This window comes from Halictus rubicundus, chromosome 9 (assembly GCF_050948215.1).
Source record: "Halictus rubicundus isolate RS-2024b chromosome 9, iyHalRubi1_principal, whole genome shotgun sequence".
Classification (NCBI taxonomy): domain Eukaryota; kingdom Metazoa; phylum Arthropoda; class Insecta; order Hymenoptera; family Halictidae; genus Halictus; species Halictus rubicundus.
In genome coordinates, this window is record NC_135157.1 from 16745433 (window position 1) to 16763324 (window position 17892).

A 17892-nucleotide genomic window follows, 5' to 3' on the forward strand; every position below is an offset into this window, starting at 1 on the left:
GGGGACCCTCCCGATTCTTCTTCTACTCGGAAGAGAGGGTCGTTTGCAGTCGGAAATTACGCTGTTTTTCACGTCGAACAACGGAATCGGAGGGGAAATTTTCCGGGAAAACATTTTGCCCGTGTTTACGCGCAGGGATCTCTCTCGGGAGCGGGCATAGATATTTCAGTTGGCGCCGTAAACGCGGAGTACTAAATGTCCATCGTAAATATTAAAAAGCTCTCGGAAATAGCGTGCTGCATTTAACAGTTTATTCAACTTCTGGCTGGGTACGTTAAAACGCCCTTTTATTGCATTAACACGCCCGGCTATTTGCGGCTATGCGGCGATCCTAATGAAACGTTAATGCGAACCGTCGTTATCCCGATACAGAGTGTCCCGATAAATTATGAAATTTTTAAAAGTGTCTAAAATGATTCTGATATTCTTCGGGACACAATAAAACTCTTAACAGAGGAGCTATATAAAAGTCTTTTTTCTTCTCCAATATTTTCATGATTGATATTCCTAAATTCTTCCAATCTTCTGCTGTCTAAAATTTCATCTACTCAAATTCATCATGACAGCATAAATGCACATAATCCACGGTCCGTTAACAACGTAAATCGAAATGGTAAATGTAGCGAATTTTGGCTCCGCCGTTGAACAATCCGCAATCTATAGATCATTGTTACGAGTCAATCTATTTCCGCCCTATGCGCCGAAAGATCGTGATCTTCTAAACGCAAGCGAATCAGGAAATAATATTTTAAAATAGAATGGCAGCGAGAAAGCTTCCCTACCATCGTCGATTTAATCATCGATCGTACAGTTCTAACTGGTTGCGATTTTTTAATTATTCATGCAATGACGTCTTATCAGATCCCGATTGCAAAATCTGATGCAACGAGAGAGCGAGACGCATTCAGGTCGATGCATTCGACTGAACTTGACCTACTAAACTACGATCGTAAAGCAGATTCCATTTTTAATAGTCGACGTAGATAGACGTGGCCGTGACTTTGACACGAAAGTCCCTAGGCCTTCCACGATAATTCCCTATACCGTAAACAGACGCCACGTACGGGTCAGAGAACATAGTCATCGAACATAGTCCGTCGAAGAACGATGAAATACAGGTTTGTGGCACGTTGAAGGCGCAGCTGGTGACGCACGCATTAAATTATGCGGAAGACGATCCGTAAACAAAATGTCGTCTGCAGGCTGAATTCTTTCTTTTCGACTAACAGTAGAACGAAAAAATAAACGAAATAAATGCCGAGGGAACGTTAGTCCGCTGGAATGTGAAAGAATATTATGATATACTCGAATTGCCATTCTATCGTTCAGTTGTGTAAACATTTAGGGACTATCTCGATCGAAAGCTTGCCTCGAAGACAACATGGCGGCGTGCACGTGTCGTCTCCGATCTTTCGCTGGAATCGAGTGTCGGACGTGTAACGGATATCGGTACGCTTTACTCGAACGGTTTAGCATATCGTCGGGGACAACGAGGGCGAACGTCACACTCCTCAAGAAAAATGCTCAGTAATGGACGGTTGTGTGCCAACGAAGAGAAGTCATAAGGAATGGCGACGGACAGCGAAAAAGGAGCGTCGCAGGCGTCTGCGTCGCAAAGCGGCCGCTGAGAGAGATACCGACGCCGAACGTCTGAGGGCAGCACTCGAGAAAAACGCGGACTATTTGAACTGGTTGGAAAACTGCGAGAAGGAACGGGCCGAAAGAGAGAGGACAGAAACGGAGGAGCACGAGCAGCGAGAGAGACTCTGGCTGGAAGAGGAAGTGAGTTGCATTCTCCACAGTAGCCATAAAACAAACTTAATTAATTTGCTAGGTTAATTTGCTAGGCAATAAAATGTTACTCTCTCCTTTTCATGACTGAAACGAATCGGTGAAAATTAAAAGAAAGTGAGATCTGACAATATAGGAAATAGTAAACTAGGAAATAGAAATAAATCAAAACTTAAATATATTGGATATCGAACGAGTTAGAAAGGACAAGATTTCTGTTCAGAAAATTCGCAATTTTTTCTCACCTGTCTCGATCGCTTCAAATGTCCCCAATACCATCGATAATGGAAGAAAACGTCCGTTCGAGAGATGACTCGGCCCTTTTTCTCCGATCGTCGGCTCTCTTTTGTTTCCGTAATCGATAGCACGCGTTCCGGCGATTGCGGAGAAGAACTTTACGTATTAACCATGAAAACAATGCGAACATGTGGATGCCGAAGCCTGCTAGCTATTACATGATCCCTGTAAGCGAGCGGAGCTCGTATCCGGAATCGCGATCTCTAATCGTTCCGTTCGATTTTCCCAGGTGAGAGCCCAGAAGGAATGGCAAATCCTACAAGAGCGGAAGCAGAGAGCGCGACAGTTGCAGTTGGAGCAGGAGGCGAAGATCCGAGAGGAATTCGAGGCGAAACAGGAAACGATTCGCAAGAAACAGGAAGAGGAGAAACGGAAGCGGGAAGAGGACATCGAGAAGCGGGAGCGACTGGTCAAGGAGATCGATGACTACATCGACAACGGGATCAAGACGCCGGAAGCTCTGCGCGAGATGATCGACAGTCAGCCCGGGAAAGAGCTTTGTCCGTTCTTCACCAAGACGGCTGCCTGCAGGTAACCCGGCGATATCATCTTCTGCAATTAACGTTGCGCCACCTCCGTATTTCATACTTTATCATCCCAAGAGACAAAAATAAGAAATTACTTACTGATCATCCTGTGCATCAACTTGCAGTATCCAATCAGAAAGGCTCTTGGGAAAAAATGAAAATCTCATCAGCAAACTATCGAGATGGGAATTAAGCAATAGTAATATTCAGCAAATAAAATAGCAACTCGACGTTTCAATGAGCATTCTCGTTTTCAGATACGGCGACACCTGCTCGAGGAACCACCGCAGAGTATGCTTGAGCAAGGTGATCCTAGTGCCCGGATTCTACACGCATTTCTCCCTGGAGAAGAACTCCGCGGAGTACGACACGGACATAGCATTGGAATTTGAGAGCTCGGAGACGCGCGAGCATTTCCGCGAGTTCTACAAGGACGTGGTCCCGGAGCTGGAGTCCTTCGGCCGAATAAAGACCCTGAAGTACTGCTGCAACACCGAGATTCATCTGAGAGGGAATCTGTACGTCGAATACTATACCGAACGAGAGGCGGCCAGGGCACTGAGAAAGCTGAAAGGTCGTTGGTATGCCGGCCGGCAGCTTAATTGCGAGTTTGCCAATCTGAAGTCCTGGAGAAGCGCCGTCTGCGGCATGGCAAAGTGCCCGAAAGGGAGGGCGTGCAATTTTCTGCATACCTTTCGAAACCCGCGCGACGAGTACGATATTAAGAGCCCGCATAGGTGGGCGAAGTCCTCGGGCTCGTCCTCTCAAGATGTCGCGAGCAGCAGGAGGACCGAGCACAGGTGGGTTGCGCCTTCGGGCTACCGTCTGTCGTCGGGTTGCTCTCGACGTCCTAGAATTTATCTTGTTATGATTATATAAGGTTTCAGAAATATCTTATTTTTATCAATAATCGCCCGTATCAAAGGTTCGTGTGAATCTCGAATATCTTTCTTTTAACTCTTAAAGCAACAATCTCTTTGAAACAGTCCAGTCTTTTTCCACTGAAATTTTGGTTTCAATTCGCAGGAGCAAATCGAAATGGGAGGACGGCAGCGAAGCGGACGACGGCAAGAACTGGAGGTGGTCGGAGTCGCCCGAGCCTGAATCTGATCATCAGTACTCGAGGAACAGCGACAAACGACACCGTCGAAGCGACGAGTCGTTGCACCGGCAGGCATCGTCTCGCGATAAGCGTCAGCCCGACAGAGACAAGCTGATCGCCGATAACGACGAGATTCCTAGCAAACGGCGACGATCCAAAAAGTATTTCGAGGAGAACGCGAAAGACGAGGACGTATCGAACGGTCGGGAGTCGTCTAGAAGATACTCGCGGAGGTACGAGAAGAAGAGGGACGCCGATGACGAAGAGGATCGCGAGGAATCAAGGTCGCCGAGGTACTCTCGCAAGAGGTACTCGAAGACCGGAGACGGAAGCTATCATTCGAAGTCTCGCAGACACTCGAATAAATACTGGAGAGAGGGGAGAGAGAAAGATAGGCGAAAATCGAAGAGTCATCGAGATTCCGTCGAGGACTCCTCGAAACGGAGATCGAAGCCGATCTCTGAGACCTCGGTCGTCGCCGAGAAGAACGACCACGCCAAAGATATACCCCGTGTAAAGTCCAAATGGGATAAAGACGCTTCCGGTCAGAACAATTCCGACAGTTCAGAGTCCTCCGACTCGGATTCCACGAGCAGCGTCGAAGAGAAAGACGCAGACAAGCCTGCAGTCACCGCGAATCCTCGCAAACACGACTCCGACGATGCTTGGGCAACGACGGACTCGGAGAACGAGTCGAAAGTCAATGACAAGCGGTGAAGTCTACATGCGATTCTGCAACCATTGCAGTCAGATGACCAGTCATTTTTCCATGTCGAAGTGCATTTGAACAATAAAGTATTTTATATCTACCGAGTTTGATTATACTTCGATGCAACACGGGATTGTGTGCTCGATGATTGCGTTAATTCAACGTGCCTCGAACCTTATCTGTCGAGTGTCTACATATCTACGCTTACAATTCAATATTTTCGACGGATTGGTTGCGCTCTCTCGATCTAGATTAACAGATCAATTACTTAGTATGTTTTATCAGATAAGCTCTTTTTTTAATTCGAACCGATTCTCAGTGGGGACTACCGGATTGATAGGTGTTAAAACAATCGCCGACGGGTCTCAAGAGTCAGTATTCGGTGAATTAGGGCTATCGTAAGTCTCGTGGCTGACCTGATTTTGTAGTAGTTGATCCGCGGACGCGTCGAGAATTCGACATGATCGTTTTAAGCGTTTTGTGGGCGTTGTGCGCCGTTCTCCATCTCGGCGACGCAGTCGGTCTTCATGGGTTCCATTTTCATGGTCTGGAAGAGCCAGACACCTCGCACATAATCGATGTGCAGAGGATCGACGAGGCCTGGATCGAGCAGCCCCTCGATCACTTCAATCCGCAGAACAATCGCACCTGGTCTATGGTATGCGTTAGGCGACCACTCTTTATGAAAGATAGAAATCCTCCAACTTGATTATCAGAAGCTTTTCTTCTGGAGGGATTATTCAACAATTTCTTTGGGTTTACTGTTTGAGAAATGTTATTTTTATAATGTCACCTAAATTTTTCTGGCGTCTCGGCAATTTTGTTTCACTAAATCCGCAGTCTAGCGGCAACCTAATTTCATCGCGTTTCCGTTTCCCCGTTCTAACAGCGTTACTACGAGAACTCCGCCCTGTTCAAAGAGGGTGGGCCCATTTTGATCATGATCGGCGGGGAATGGGAAATATCCACGGGTTTCCTGCAGACGGGTCAAATGTACGAAGTGGCCAAGGCGCACAACGGTATGATGTACTACACCGAGCACCGTTACTACGGCAAAAGTCATCCCACCGAGTAAGAGATCCATTTCCGGTTCGATCGTTGGACGATATATCACGATTTCGCGACACGGCAACATTTCAGGGACCTGGACTCGAGGAACATGCAGTACTTGAGCGTCGATCAATCATTGGCGGACTTGGCGTACTTCATAGAGACCAAAAAGAAGGAGAAAGTGTTCCAGAACAGCGTCGTGGTCGTTTTCGGAGGGTCTTACGCCGGAAACATGGCTGCCTGGGCCAGACTGAAATACCCCCATCTTATTCAAGTATTTCTCTTATGGTTTCCATTCCACGCTTTGCCTATCGATTATCCAACAGCCGTTCGAAAGTCAAAGATTAACAACCGTGAATTTTTTCAATGAATCGTTCTGTAACTACAGCAATTTCGTTTAAGGGGAAATTTTGTTCAACTTATTCCGGACACAGCAGAGTCACTGTTGTATTTTCCATACTTCTATCGGCGAATTATTTGTATAGTCTTGGAGAATCAATCTTTGCGCTGATAGATCGAGTCCACCTTCGCGAGATTGAGGGAGTTTGCTTTATCGAACAAACTGCTTCGAATCTATCCAATTTTCGCGGCGAATTGATAAGATAGTCGAGATTTTAGGGAAAGTGTCACCGATCCTTCTTATAGGGCGCGTTGGCCAGCAGTGCTCCGGTGTTCGCGAAGGCCGACTTTCACGGTGAGCTAAATTCGTCCGGGTTTCTCGAAACTTTCGTCTCTCGCGTTCAAGCAACAAAGAAGAAAAAAAAACGGCTCGATTACGTTTTTCAGAGTATTACGAAGTGGTGACCGAATCGCTGCGTAGACACAGCCAGCAATGCGTGGACGACGTTAAAGCGGCGTTCGACGCGGTCGAGGAACTGTTGGCGACTCCGCAGGGTCCGGAGAAATTGAAGTCCTACTTCAAGTAAACTCCTATTTCTTTGCTATTGCGCAACAAAGCTGCGCGCAACACTGTCACTATATCGTTTTGCATGAAATTGTTTAGCCTGTGCGACGTGCCGAAGGCAAACTCTTCCAGCGACCTTGGGCTCTTTATGAACTCTTTGGCGGAGGTACGGTTCCTGAAACCGCGCGATTATGTCACGCGCTGTTTGCCGAGTTTCCCGCGTGCTCGAAAGAAAAATCGGAAACTCCATCGGTTGCGTAACTAACGGTTTCTTGCTCTCGGCAGGCGTTCGCCGGTATCGTTCAGTACGACAAGGTGGTGAAGGGAGAGACGAAAATTGCAACTTGCTGCAAGCACATGACTGCGCGCTACTTAGGCAGCCCCCTTCAGAGACTGGCTCGCCTTGTCGCCGACGAAAAGCGTTGCTCGATCGGCTACGCGGATTTCATCAAGAGGTACACCAGGAAACCGTGGAACATGCAACCCGACGTCAGTACGTTTCGACATTAGTCACTACGAAGCACTTACCCACTTCCGTTCAATAGCGATAGCAATTTCATTCTTTCGAGGTAGCCGTTTAGACGAACATGATTAATCTTCCTTCAGCTTTCTTTGTAGCACAGTTGTTAAAAGACTTATCAGCAGACTTTCGACAGATAAAATATTAATTTGCCTCTTGGCAAGGTAGATAGTCAGATTTCTAAACCGCCGCGTTGCGAGCGAGAGATAAGGCGAGATAAAGTTGTTCTCGTTGTTTATAAATAATCCGGAGGAACAGATATCGAATTGACAATAGGGACGGACGAGGGCTCGCATTACTCTGTTCTCTCTTTCGTAATTTGAACGCTTTCAGTGAGACAATGGTTCTACCAGACGTGCACCGAGTATGGTTATTATCAGACGACTAATTCGAAGAAGTCGATCTTCGGCACCCTGTTCCCGTTGAGCTTCTTCACAGACATGTGCGGCGATCTCTATGGCGATTAGTACGTACCGTAAGCACGATTCGTGACAAATCGTGCATGCATTTTGCTGTAGCATTCGTTTTGCAGTTTCGGCGGAAAGTTCCTGGACGCGAGGGTCAGGCGGACGAATTTGATGTACGGAGGCCTGCGGCCGGATTTGCGAAACGTGATCTTCACCAACGGGAACATCGACCCGTGGCATGCTCTATCGGTTCTTCGAGACTTGAACCAATTCTCGCCAGCTATATTGATTAACGGTAGGGGACGACGCTGAAGCAGATTATAGGAGAAACACTAAAACACGTCATTCAACCTTCGACCATCCCCCATTTTTCCAACTTTGTCGCTTGTTGTCAAATTGACGCAATGGGGCCGCAAAATCGATACGACCGCAACATAAATAGTTATCTTTGCGAGTTCCTGCTCTAACGCCGGTCATATGGTCATTCATAGTTTCCCGGAAGAGGAAGATAATTTATTCTCTGTACACATTTAATAGATTCTGTTCGGAATCTTTGTCACGAGTCTGACTTGTAAGAGCAAGAAATTAAAAATGAATGAAAAATCTTCTAGGTTCCTCGCACTGCAGCGATTTGTACAACTCCGAAGCCACGGACGTCCCAGAGCTGGTCCAAGCAAGATCGAGGGTGCGAGACATAATCAGCAGCTGGATCAAGTCTTAGTTTCCGGGAATAAGTAGATCGGGATCGATGTAGAAAAATGTGCATTTATTTCCTATGTACAACCGATCGAGTGCCACAATGAAATTTCGTGTAACTTATTGTGTATTAAACGCAAGTCTATTCGTAAACCTAATTTACCATGCTCGGGCCTCGCACGACCGTGTTCCCATGGTGCAAATACCGCGAGGCTCGACCGGAAGAAGCGTTAAGTGTATCCTTATCTCTACGATTTCCTCCCAGAAAAGGCGGCAACTAATAATTAACAATTTGTCGAGCCCGCGAGTAAAGCAGTCGCGTCGACCGAGATCGTAGATTCATTTCTGTATGTCCGCGATACGAGTGCTACCAGCATAATCGACTTGTCCCCCAGACAAAGTAAATACGATTAGAGACGATAGTGCTTGTTATCGGGTGAATTCGTGCGATCAATCGACCTCGAGCTTCCTGAAGGAGCCGGTGATGCCGTATATGTTCGAGTCGCTGGAGCCGATGTCGGAGCAGCCGAAACCCTGCTTCAAGGCCGACACAGCACCCTCCCGAGCCTTCTCGGAGTACAGCTCCAGACGCACTCTCATCTTGTCGTGGCTCAGCAATGTTGGTCTCATGTCCATCAGCTCTTTCCTCCATAGGTCTGCAAGAACAGGTGTCAAGCACAGTAGAACCAATTAATTAACATAATAATTAACGTGAATAGAGCCTCCTAGCTGGACCTCTATTATACCGAGCGTACCACCGCGGATATTATGCATTTATAGCAAAAACGAGCTGGTAGAATTTAGAACAGTAGAAAGATTTCAAAAATTTAAGAATGCCAATATATTATTTTCAACTTGTTAAGATTGTAATCTAAGGATTAGTTAACTCATATTCTAAGTAGTCAGCGTGCCTCTCTGATCCGAATGACCTTGTACTCTGACGTAAACGAGGTAACACTGCGCTAAGACCTGAATCAGACTCGCGGCTAAGCCAACCGGAAGTTGAAATTCAAGCGACTTAACACGAGATAAAGATTACCGATCATTTCCTTCATGGGCATGGTGCCGCCGTACTCCTTCGGCAGTAGGCTCGTGTCCATTTTCTGGTTGATAGCGTCATTGAGGCTGGTGTAGATCTTCACTCGCTTCCGGATCTTCTCGGAGATCAGAGTCAGACCGAAGTCAAGAGCAAACTTCACGGAGGGGTGCGTGTTGATGGCGTGTACCTCCTTGTGCCGCATGGGTATGGTTCGCTGGAAGAAACTCGATATGAATCGCCATAAGTGAAAGTATGTACCTGTCATTTGCGAACAGCTGTCCGATCTTATCGCCGTGTTCATTTCCAAGGGTGGTACGTGCAAAGTTAATGGAACATTCGTGCCGGATTCCGTGTTACATTTTAACACCGAAACCGAGCACGAACTTTTACACTGTAATACTTCGTACCAACGTGGACACTATGATGCAATAAGAAACGTGAGAATTCTTCGTGAAACGAGGAGGAAAATGAGAAGTTTCTAAAACGCGATAACGGACACGAGTGACGACATAATCTAATATTTATCTTACACCGAGGCACACGTTTAATTGGGAAATGGGAGACATACGGGGGTTCAACGATGCTATGGAAAGTAGGTTCACGGCCGTTATCCGGAGATCCGTCGGACATTCGGGAAAAGTGGAACAGGGGCTAAAGAACCGGTTATCGTCGGCTGTCTTTTTTCGGAGGCGTTACGAAACGCTGTTGCATCAGTGTCCTTGAATCGAAAGCATCTCACGGCGGGGCCGATGATTGGGAATAATCTGGTACGAGAGCCAGGCCCAGATTCACGGTAGAACCCGTGGCAGAAGTAGGCCGAATCAGAGAAAAAGAGAGGGAGAGAGAGAGAGAGATGGTACCTCGCCGTTCTTGACGATGCGTACAGCCTCCTTCGGAGTGAAGAGCGTCAGATGCGGGAAACTGACGCCGGCTCCGTCGGCGAAATGAACGAATCCACGCACTTGGTTCTCCTCGTCCTCCATCATCGTCTCGTAGGTGATCGCGTGGATTCTGCACATGTCCGCGTTCGTGTACTTGTGCGGATCGAACACACCTGCGGAAACCATTCTCTAAAATTTCGTACTCGAACCGTAGTTACTTCATGCTTTAGAATACACGAACAATTAAAGTTACAGATCTCTGTATGTCTTATGAACAGACGAATTTTATGCATTCACGACAAAAATTGTTAGGTAATTTCAACCTACCAAGATAACTACTGCGCGCGCAGCAAAAATACGAATAAAATATTTTCTATAAAGTCGGAGAACCGAGGAGAAAAAATTTGCTGGTTTCGTAAAGTCTGAATGTCCACGTCCGGTGCAAGACAAGAGCCGAGAAACCATTCGTGTCGCGGCGAACGAGGAGCGGAAACTCGGTCGCATGCGTGTTCCCCTCGGACATTGCTCGTCGAAGCGAAAGCTATCATTATCGCTAGACGGTATGCGAGGAGATTTGGCGTTTACCTGGTCTGGCGATTATAACGCGGCGGCCTTTCGCGTCGCGACCGGGTGCAGCGAACAGGTACCTGAAGCGAGAGAACCAGAGCGGATTAGAATTTTGCGGCGACGCTCGCGTCCGCCATTTTCCCCGGGAGTCTTACCCCAACGACAGAAGCTCCTCCATCGTCGGCTCGGTCGGGTCCAAATGATTGAAAGCCGGATGGTAAACCTGCCGCAGCAACAGGTATCTCTCGATGGCCTCTTCCGCCATCGGCACGTTGAACTTTTTGCATCTCAGAAACCTTAATAAGAATTGCGCATCTGGCGGTCCGGGAGAATGCGCCGATTAGAAATGATACAGTTTCGACGATTAGACTGCGGATTTTATGAATTTGTGACAAAAATGGGTACACGCGATTTGAAGCAGTATTGGAAAGATTTTAGGACGTCAGTGTGTCAGTTTCAGCTGACTGAGATAATTAACCCTTTGCACTCGAAGCTGTTTTAACTCCAAAACATTTCTTCCTACCTAGAATATTTCCCTCGTATATATATTTTTTCATGTTGTACATACGAAAATGGTGGAATTTCCTGGTACAATACTGAAATGTTTCGTAATTTATTGAATATAAACAGATTTAATAATGTAAGAAATATTGCGAATAATGATACAGAAATTTTTAGTGGCGCCTTACAGTCGCCGTTCGAGTGCTAAGGATTGAAAGAAAATTTTAAAAAATTTTGACTTGGCTTCCGAGTTTCCCACAAAGATCCGCAGTGTAATCACGACAGTAGGGTAAATTCGATCAGGGAGGACGATCGCAGAGGGAAAGTCGATTGTCTCACCGAGACGGCTGTTCTCGATTCGCGGATTCATTTTGATCCAGTCACGTATCTGGTCGAGGGCCTGGTCCCGAGTGTTCTTGTCCTCCCGGAGCTCATCCTTGGCGATTTGTTGCGTCTCCTTCGAGAGAGTGCAATCGTAGTTGTCTCCCTCGGTTACCCACTCTATCGCGCCCATTTCGATCGGCAAAGTTCGCTGGTTCGAGCGGCTGTCGATGATTTTCGGCTGAAACTCTACAACCCCGTCGGCTTAGGATCACGGTTCGAGCGTTTTGCCCCGAAAGTGCATCATCGGTGTTCTTACGGCCGCTCTTTGGGCTTTTAGAATCTACGTGCGATAGCACACACGGGAAACTGGATGCGATCCGGTTTGCCCGTCTTCTCGACAGCCGGCAGATGCTATTCCTTCGGGTCCGAGCCACTGACACGGTTCCCTCGGCACCGTTCAAAGTCACGCCGTCGTTGAAAGCGAATCTATGTACCGCGGATGCGAGCATGACACGCTCGACGTGCTCGCCCGGTACTAGATTCGCATACTCTCGCCTACTTTCCTCCCCATTTCCATTCCCATTCCGCGACGAATGTGGGCCCCACCGAGCAGTTTCGTAATCCCCCATAGGTACCGCTGACTCGCCGGTGATTTTGTGACATAACAATTTCGTCGGTTCATGATATAATGTTCGACCGGGTGTATACGAACGCCGGAGAGTATTACGTGTTCCGCGATACCAACATATGCTGTAAGCGAGTCCCTCGAAAGTTTCGCAACAACTTTCTCCGGTTACGCAATCGTCTGGGCTCTGCGCGCCCATCTTTGTTCTCCAATTTTGTACGGCCGGCTAACGCGAATCGATCGTGTTTCCCCATCGGTCCCCCATTAAATAACCTATCCTACGCGCCCCGTGGATTTTCCTATCCGCCAACCTATCCCAACGCCGATCCAATCTTACCCGCCGGAGAAATTATTGCGCAACCGTGTAATCACCGTCTTTCGGCTCGTGGGTACGATGACCACTCATTTTCACGGCGAATTCGCCACGTAAGCTTAACCCTCGTCTAATAATGTAATTATACCGCAATTTTACGCTGGATTACGTAAACCAAACATTCCTCGTCACCATCGCACTCTACAGAACTTTTACCATCTCTTGCATTCTTGAAAATTTTTCATCGGGCCGGATTAACACTTTCAAAATTTGATTGTGCCAAATTTAAGCTGACAAATCTTCACACGATCATCCCAAATTATTAGAGCACGGTATCGAGGGTGAGTTGTTCAAGGATCTATTAAGAAAATCCTCAGGACTCGCAAAAATTATGGGATAACGTGTTGATAAAAAGGGGGATAAAAAATCAGTAATGCTAATTCCACCTTCAACGGGCCTCCACTGTCCAAATGAACTTTGCATCGAATGAAAAGAAAAACAATGGTATCGCGAGGCCATCGACGGCACCTCAAGGGCTCCCGTTGTTCTACAAGCCTCGCATACGAAATCGATCATCGAGATTCACGATCTTCGATGTCTAATTCGCGACAATGGAAACCCACGGTTCGTGTATCTATCATGATCTCAAGATCGAATCGTTAACGTCGACGGTGGCGCGAGGCGTTCGATAATAAACGATTCACACGACGTTTAACTTCAATGGACGTAATACTAATCGGGTTACGGGCCGACTGTACAACCAAGCAATCGGGAAGGCAAACGCCGCGGCCGTCTTCCGCGTAGAAAGTGCTACTTATGAGATTATTACTCTTCAAGTTCTTTCTTCGGCATCAATCACCGTTCACCCCGAACGCAACCATTTCCTCGCATCGGATCGCGTAACGTGATAGAGCAATTTCACGTGACTCCCTCGAAATTACGCATTCGTTTCTCATTATTTTCGAGCCGAGAGCTTCGCGGAATTTGCTCGAGTTGACCGACCCGTCGCGAAAAATTTGATTCGGAGTGTACGCTTGTTTGCCGAAGTGTTCGAAACGCGACTTCAAGAGTCGGTTGAACAGCGTAAATTGTCAATTCGTTCGTCGCTAGTGTTTGCCGTTGCCCTCTATGCCTCTACTTCCTGGAACTTGAAAGTTTAATGTCTTGAACAAACTTCTCGAAACGCGCGTCTTTTTCAATGCTTCCTTCCAGCGCCAGGGTCATTGAATATTTTTCAAAAGGACGACGACGTTCGCACTCTTGACCTCTAAAATCTTCGATCGTTTAAGACAAGGCCGGTACACGCGAGTATTTCGATTTCTCGTCGCGTCGAAACGATGAATAATACCGACGATCGTGATTAGAGTACATCGAGTCGCAATTAGAACTCGCTACAACCTTCGAGGCGAAAGATATTTTTCCGTTCTCGAATGTTTAAAAAATTTGGCAGGAACCTGTCGTTATTCCTTGCGGTTCGGGAAACATATTTTCGCAATGTTTGCGAAATTACAATTTCAAAAAATGGTGGTTTCCAGAAGAAAATATAACTGAAATATTTTCATTAGCGATCCAAATCGTGATAATGCGACAGGTGAACTGTAAATAATTTTCTTAGCAAAAAAGAAAAGAATAATAATATTGACAGATATGAGCAATTTTTTGCCGGTGGCCTGAAGGTGCGATTATTATTTTTGAAAGAGAATAAACATCTCTTCTTTCGAGTAAAATTCGAAACGAGTTCAAAATGATAGAAATGTTGTAAAGTGTGATCTACTTTTTCACTTATCTCCGTTGACCTCGAAGCGGGATTACTATTCTTGAAGGCGAGTAAAAATGTGAATCTGTTCTTTCGAAGAAGAGACGACGGAAAAATTCGAAAGGAGTTGCTGCAATTGTGGTAGTAAAACGAAAATTGACATACCCGGATCGTTGTCGCACAGGTGAACACTTGAAGGAGACTGGTCTCCTCTTGACCGTCGATCGCTCTTTTATAATTTCCAGTCGCACCTTTCTTCTAGCTCCACCTCCGGAGTTCTCGCGGTCGGGTGACTCGCGCCAGCACCCTTCGAGGGTCAATTCCCACTGTCGCTCCGCAAGGTTCAATTCGATTCGACTCTTTCGAGAGCCGCGAGAGTCGAAAACCTTCGGTGTCACCGGGCAGAATTGGCTCGCGATCCCACGACTCTATGCAGCCACGGAATGACTCGATTTACCTAATTGTCTTGCTTTTATACATGCCTCGCGACAGGTATCATCTCCCGTCCTCCTAAACCAACCACGACGGTGGTTAATTTCGTAACGATGCTTTCTTTCCACGCGATCTTGACCAGTTCCTTGCGAAACTTCTCAAATTGCGTCCTTAATCCCTCTTCCTAGAGCATCGTTAAATCCAAAAATTCTTCAAATCCAATTCTTAACGCTTTGGATACCCATTAGCAGATTCTCCAATTACTCTACTGTGTCAGAAACTGTTTCAACTCGCAAATCGAACATTTAGAATATTTTCATGATTTTTTCATTTTATGCATACGAAGCTGATGCAATTTACTTAAATGTTTAGTCATTTGAAATATTTCGAATGATAAAGTAGCAATTTTTAATGGCGTCTCAGAGTGCTAAGGATGATTTATTTCGCGATTAGAGACTTTTGCATACAGGTCCCGCGGTCCAACTGCAATGCAAGGGATTGATGTTATTATTCTAGGTTTTTTGGGATAAGGAATGAAGTTGCGTCGTAATTAATTATGGCTGGAACAATACCAGATGAGGAACTGGCGACCACTAAAGCGACCATTCACCGTCAACATAGTCACGCAGATGGTCACGGTTTTGCATAACGGTAGCAATAATACCGGCATAAGTACACGTAATCCTTGGTTCTGGACTGTTTTCTTAGTTTTGACACGCAATACTGCTCGGACAGTTACAATCGGAAAGTGAAATGCGACTATGTATACCGGCAAGAATGTTCCGGCTGAGGATGGAGAAATTACGTGCGTGAAAGGATCGTACCGATGACTGTGCATTACGTACAGAAAACGAACAAATGGATGATGATCGTAAATGCATTTTATTGCTCTTATTATCGCATCGCGGCGTACATTATAGTTTCGACGGCGAATTGCTCGGTAATACAAAAATAGCAATCGTGGTTTATTTTATTACATTCATCGACGTTAACTCAATCACGAATACGATTAAAAAACCTATGCAAACCACACACTATCACTCGCCTTAAAAAAAAACATGATATAATAGGAACGATTCATACGCAGGCTGTATCGTGTGACTGGAATCGCTTCGATTACTTAACGATTATCTTATTGAGAAATATTTCAGATAAAACTTGCATGGTTTCGAGAAGAACATAATAATGTTATAAAATGACAACTTCAATCATTCGAAGTGGCACAAGTGGAAGCACTAGATCGAAGTGGCACAAGTGGAAGCACTAGATCGAAGTGGTTCCAGTTACACGCTCTACCCTGTATAAGTAACAAATGCAACAGTCTTCTTGAACGCATTGAGCAGAGTACGATTTTTCATTCAGTTTTCTCATTAAAAAGCCTGTTCGAACATTTTGATGAGCGATCACATACATTTTAAGAGACACCAAGGAACAAGTATAAATAACGTGTCAAGTATAATGCCCGCCTAAATAGTAATCGGTGGCTTCATTTAAAAAAAGAAGGAATTACTATGTGTTTATCCTCGACCTACGACTTGCACTTTCGCATAAGCTCCCTTGCAACCAGTGCCCGATGACAATAAAATTTGTAGAGCTTCATTCACCTGATCTTCCGAAAGTTGTAAATTACTGTACGCCGCTGCATCCTTTATGCACATTTTCAGAGCAGATGCGTTTAAGGGTTCGTAAGAGATGATAGATATGTCCATCAGTTTATCAGCGGACGCTTGGTTAATTTCATCGACGCTTTTCGTTAGATCTACGTTTCGTATTAATTGCTCGTTTACATTTTCTACGTTAAAAATCGCGAATATCGTGATGCATTTATTGTTGATTTTTTTCAACTCGTTAAACAACTGGAGAAATCCATGTAAATTATTCATTTTCAAATTCTCTACGATCATCAACTCGGAAGAACCAACCGAATTAATTACATTTTTTCCAAACTCGAGTCCTATTGTCGCGTCGTGCAGAGATACCTTTTCTTTCCTCGGGAAATTGTTTACAATAATTTCAGTAGTATAAGATTTTCCAACGCCTGTCCCACCTATGAGACACACGATCTTGAATTGGTCAATGTCATTTTGCAAAGCGTATACAATATTTTTGACTGCATTTTCCTGTCCATGTAATTTTTCTTTCAGTTCAACTATGCCACTCTCGAACAACGTGGTACGATTGCAAACCATGTATGTAACAGGATTTAAGAATAGTGCAATTATAGCTACTACAACTGGTATGATGCATAAACATACTAAACCGCGGCAGCACATATTTCTCTTTTTTTTAACCGGGCTCTTTGATATTGTTGCAATCAGTGGTCGCAGTTTCCTTTTTACACCTTCGTAGGAATCTGTGTTCTTTTCTTTCGCAGCATCGACTGGTTTACTCTCAGGTGGCTGATGCGTTGGATTAGTGTTTGTATTAGTATTTATTAGCAGATCGTTGGGTATCGGTATGTCTTCTTTTGAAGTTTCTACATTTTCAATTTCCATGTATTCTACATCGTTTGTTGCTTGACCTGAGGCAGGATTTGGCTTTTGTTTCACCCTACTACTGTTGTATAAATGCCAATCAGGTAATTTAAAAGCATCAGAATACGATACCGTTGTTTGCCACTCGTTTTTGCGTTCGTCCTTTTTACACAAAATACTTTCCGAAATCTTCAATTGTCTGAAAGCAAAATGCTACTATATAAATTGGGATTGCAGCTACGTGTACCTATTTAATTTGAAAAAGTATTAGATTTTACCTGGTGATCGCATTATGATCGAAAATTTGTTCGCAACTGTACTGCCTAACCAAACCAGGGGCATTTTCAGATTGATAAGATTGCGCTAAATGTAACCGTCGAGACGATGGCAGTTCAGAAAAACTGAAAGCTCTGGTCAATCTAGTGTCGGTGTCTGAATCTAATAACTTCAAAGTTGCAAAATGGTCTTCCATCGCATTATAAATGAATAGACTCGTATGTAGTTACTTTTAAATATCCGTTGAAACCGGTGAACGGAACATAACCTCAGAAGTTCCACCGACGCTTAGAACTTCTTTTCTTCTCGAAATGAATATGGAATATCCTATCTCGAAGTATAATCTGCGTTATCTATTTTCACGTTTTTAACATTCGAAACTTTTCACTGCAATTTTTATCCTTAATTATACAAAAAATACGACACAGGACAGCACATGCAAAAATAGTTTAACTTGGTGCTCTATGTTTTTTTTTTTGTTATCTTGATCATAAACGAAGAAATTGTTTTGAAAAATCCATAAAGATAGTGACATGAATGGTGGGAATGCTGTCAAACTGTAGAAAGTAAATTGCGATTAAAATTCGCAAGGCTAACTTGTTAAAAACAGTAATTACCAAGATTAGTAATTGCTATGGTATTTTAAAAATCGCGCGCAGTGCAGTTCGTTCGTTCCGTTGGTCACGGTCCTAACCACGGTG

The 17892-nt window shown here is 45.1% G+C and overlaps 4 protein-coding genes across 6 annotated transcripts; 2 read left to right on the forward strand and 2 right to left on the reverse strand.

Annotated features, from left to right (window-relative positions):
• Window positions 1–841: 841 nt before the first annotated feature.
• LOC143357093 (uncharacterized) lies at window positions 842–4526 on the forward strand. Of its 2 annotated transcripts, XM_076793315.1 has the most exons (5): window positions 842–1118; window positions 1330–1782; window positions 2318–2619; window positions 2873–3415; window positions 3642–4526. In XM_076793315.1, exons 2-5 carry the CDS (start codon window positions 1531–1533, stop codon window positions 4432–4434), a joined length of 1890 nt encoding a protein of 629 aa, XP_076649430.1. In that variant the 5' UTR covers window positions 842–1118; window positions 1330–1530; the 3' UTR covers window positions 4435–4526. The 2 variants fall into 2 exon arrangements, with proteins under 2 accessions (XP_076649430.1, XP_076649429.1); XM_076793314.1 differs by having other exon boundaries at window positions 842–1782.
• A 247-nt stretch (window positions 4527–4773) lies between these two features.
• Window positions 4774–8161, forward strand: LOC143357296 (putative serine protease K12H4.7). The gene is made up of 10 exons (XM_076793687.1): window positions 4774–5084; window positions 5316–5497; window positions 5567–5750; window positions 6122–6170; window positions 6263–6398; window positions 6480–6546; window positions 6666–6873; window positions 7234–7366; window positions 7433–7602; window positions 7919–8161. The coding sequence occupies exons 1-10, from the start codon at window positions 4887–4889 to the stop codon at window positions 8026–8028; spliced, it is 1437 nt and encodes a 478-aa protein (XP_076649802.1). The 5' UTR covers window positions 4774–4886; the 3' UTR covers window positions 8029–8161.
• LOC143357300 (clavesin-2) lies at window positions 8055–15150 on the reverse strand. 2 transcript variants are annotated; one of them, XM_076793691.1, is made up of 7 exons: window positions 14175–15150; window positions 11331–11553; window positions 10646–10805; window positions 10509–10570; window positions 9903–10096; window positions 9043–9256; window positions 8055–8659 (listed from the first exon to the last, which is right to left on the reverse strand). In XM_076793691.1, exons 2-7 carry the CDS (start codon window positions 11503–11505, stop codon window positions 8454–8456), a joined length of 1011 nt encoding a protein of 336 aa, XP_076649806.1. In that variant the 5' UTR covers window positions 11506–11553; window positions 14175–15150; the 3' UTR covers window positions 8055–8453. The 2 variants fall into 2 exon arrangements, with proteins under 2 accessions (XP_076649806.1, XP_076649805.1); XM_076793690.1 differs by having other exon boundaries at window positions 11331–11561; window positions 14175–14185.
• A 154-nt stretch (window positions 15151–15304) lies between these two features.
• On the reverse strand, window positions 15305–17817 carry LOC143357297 (uncharacterized). The gene is made up of 2 exons (XM_076793688.1): window positions 17194–17817; window positions 15305–17114 (listed from the first exon to the last, which is right to left on the reverse strand). Exons 1-2 carry the CDS (start codon window positions 17385–17387, stop codon window positions 15959–15961), a joined length of 1350 nt encoding a protein of 449 aa, XP_076649803.1. The 5' UTR covers window positions 17388–17817; the 3' UTR covers window positions 15305–15958.
• Window positions 17818–17892: the final 75 nt, after the last annotated feature.

Coding starts and splice junctions, on each gene's coding strand:
- LOC143357296 (XM_076793687.1), top strand. CDS start 4,887: ATGATCGTTTTAAGCGTTTTGTGGGCGTTGTGCGCCGTTCTCCATCTC. Junction 5,751..6,121: donor AATACCCCCATCTTATTCAA/GTATTTCTCTTA, acceptor TCCTTCTTATAG/GGCGCGTTGGCCAGCAGTGC. Junction 6,547..6,665: donor TTATGAACTCTTTGGCGGAG/GTACGGTTCCTG, acceptor TGCTCTCGGCAG/GCGTTCGCCGGTATCGTTCA.
- LOC143357297 (XM_076793688.1), bottom strand. CDS start 17,387: ATGGAAGACCATTTTGCAACTTTGAAGTTATTAGATTCAGACACCGAC. Junction 17,115..17,193: donor GATCATAATGCGATCACCAG/GTAAAATCTAAT, acceptor TTTTGCTTTCAG/ACAATTGAAGATTTCGGAAA.
- LOC143357093 (XM_076793314.1), top strand. CDS start 1,531: ATGGACGGTTGTGTGCCAACGAAGAGAAGTCATAAGGAATGGCGACGG. Junction 2,620..2,872: donor ACCAAGACGGCTGCCTGCAG/GTAACCCGGCGA, acceptor TCTCGTTTTCAG/ATACGGCGACACCTGCTCGA. Junction 3,416..3,641: donor AGCAGGAGGACCGAGCACAG/GTGGGTTGCGCC, acceptor TTCAATTCGCAG/GAGCAAATCGAAATGGGAGG.
- LOC143357300 (XM_076793691.1), bottom strand. CDS start 11,505: ATGGGCGCGATAGAGTGGGTAACCGAGGGAGACAACTACGATTGCACT. Junction 10,806..11,330: donor AATCGAGAACAGCCGTCTCG/GTGAGACAATCG, acceptor CCGGACCGCCAG/ATGCGCAATTCTTATTAAGG. Junction 8,660..9,042: donor GCCCATGAAGGAAATGATCG/GTAATCTTTATC, acceptor CTGTTCTTGCAG/ACCTATGGAGGAAAGAGCTG.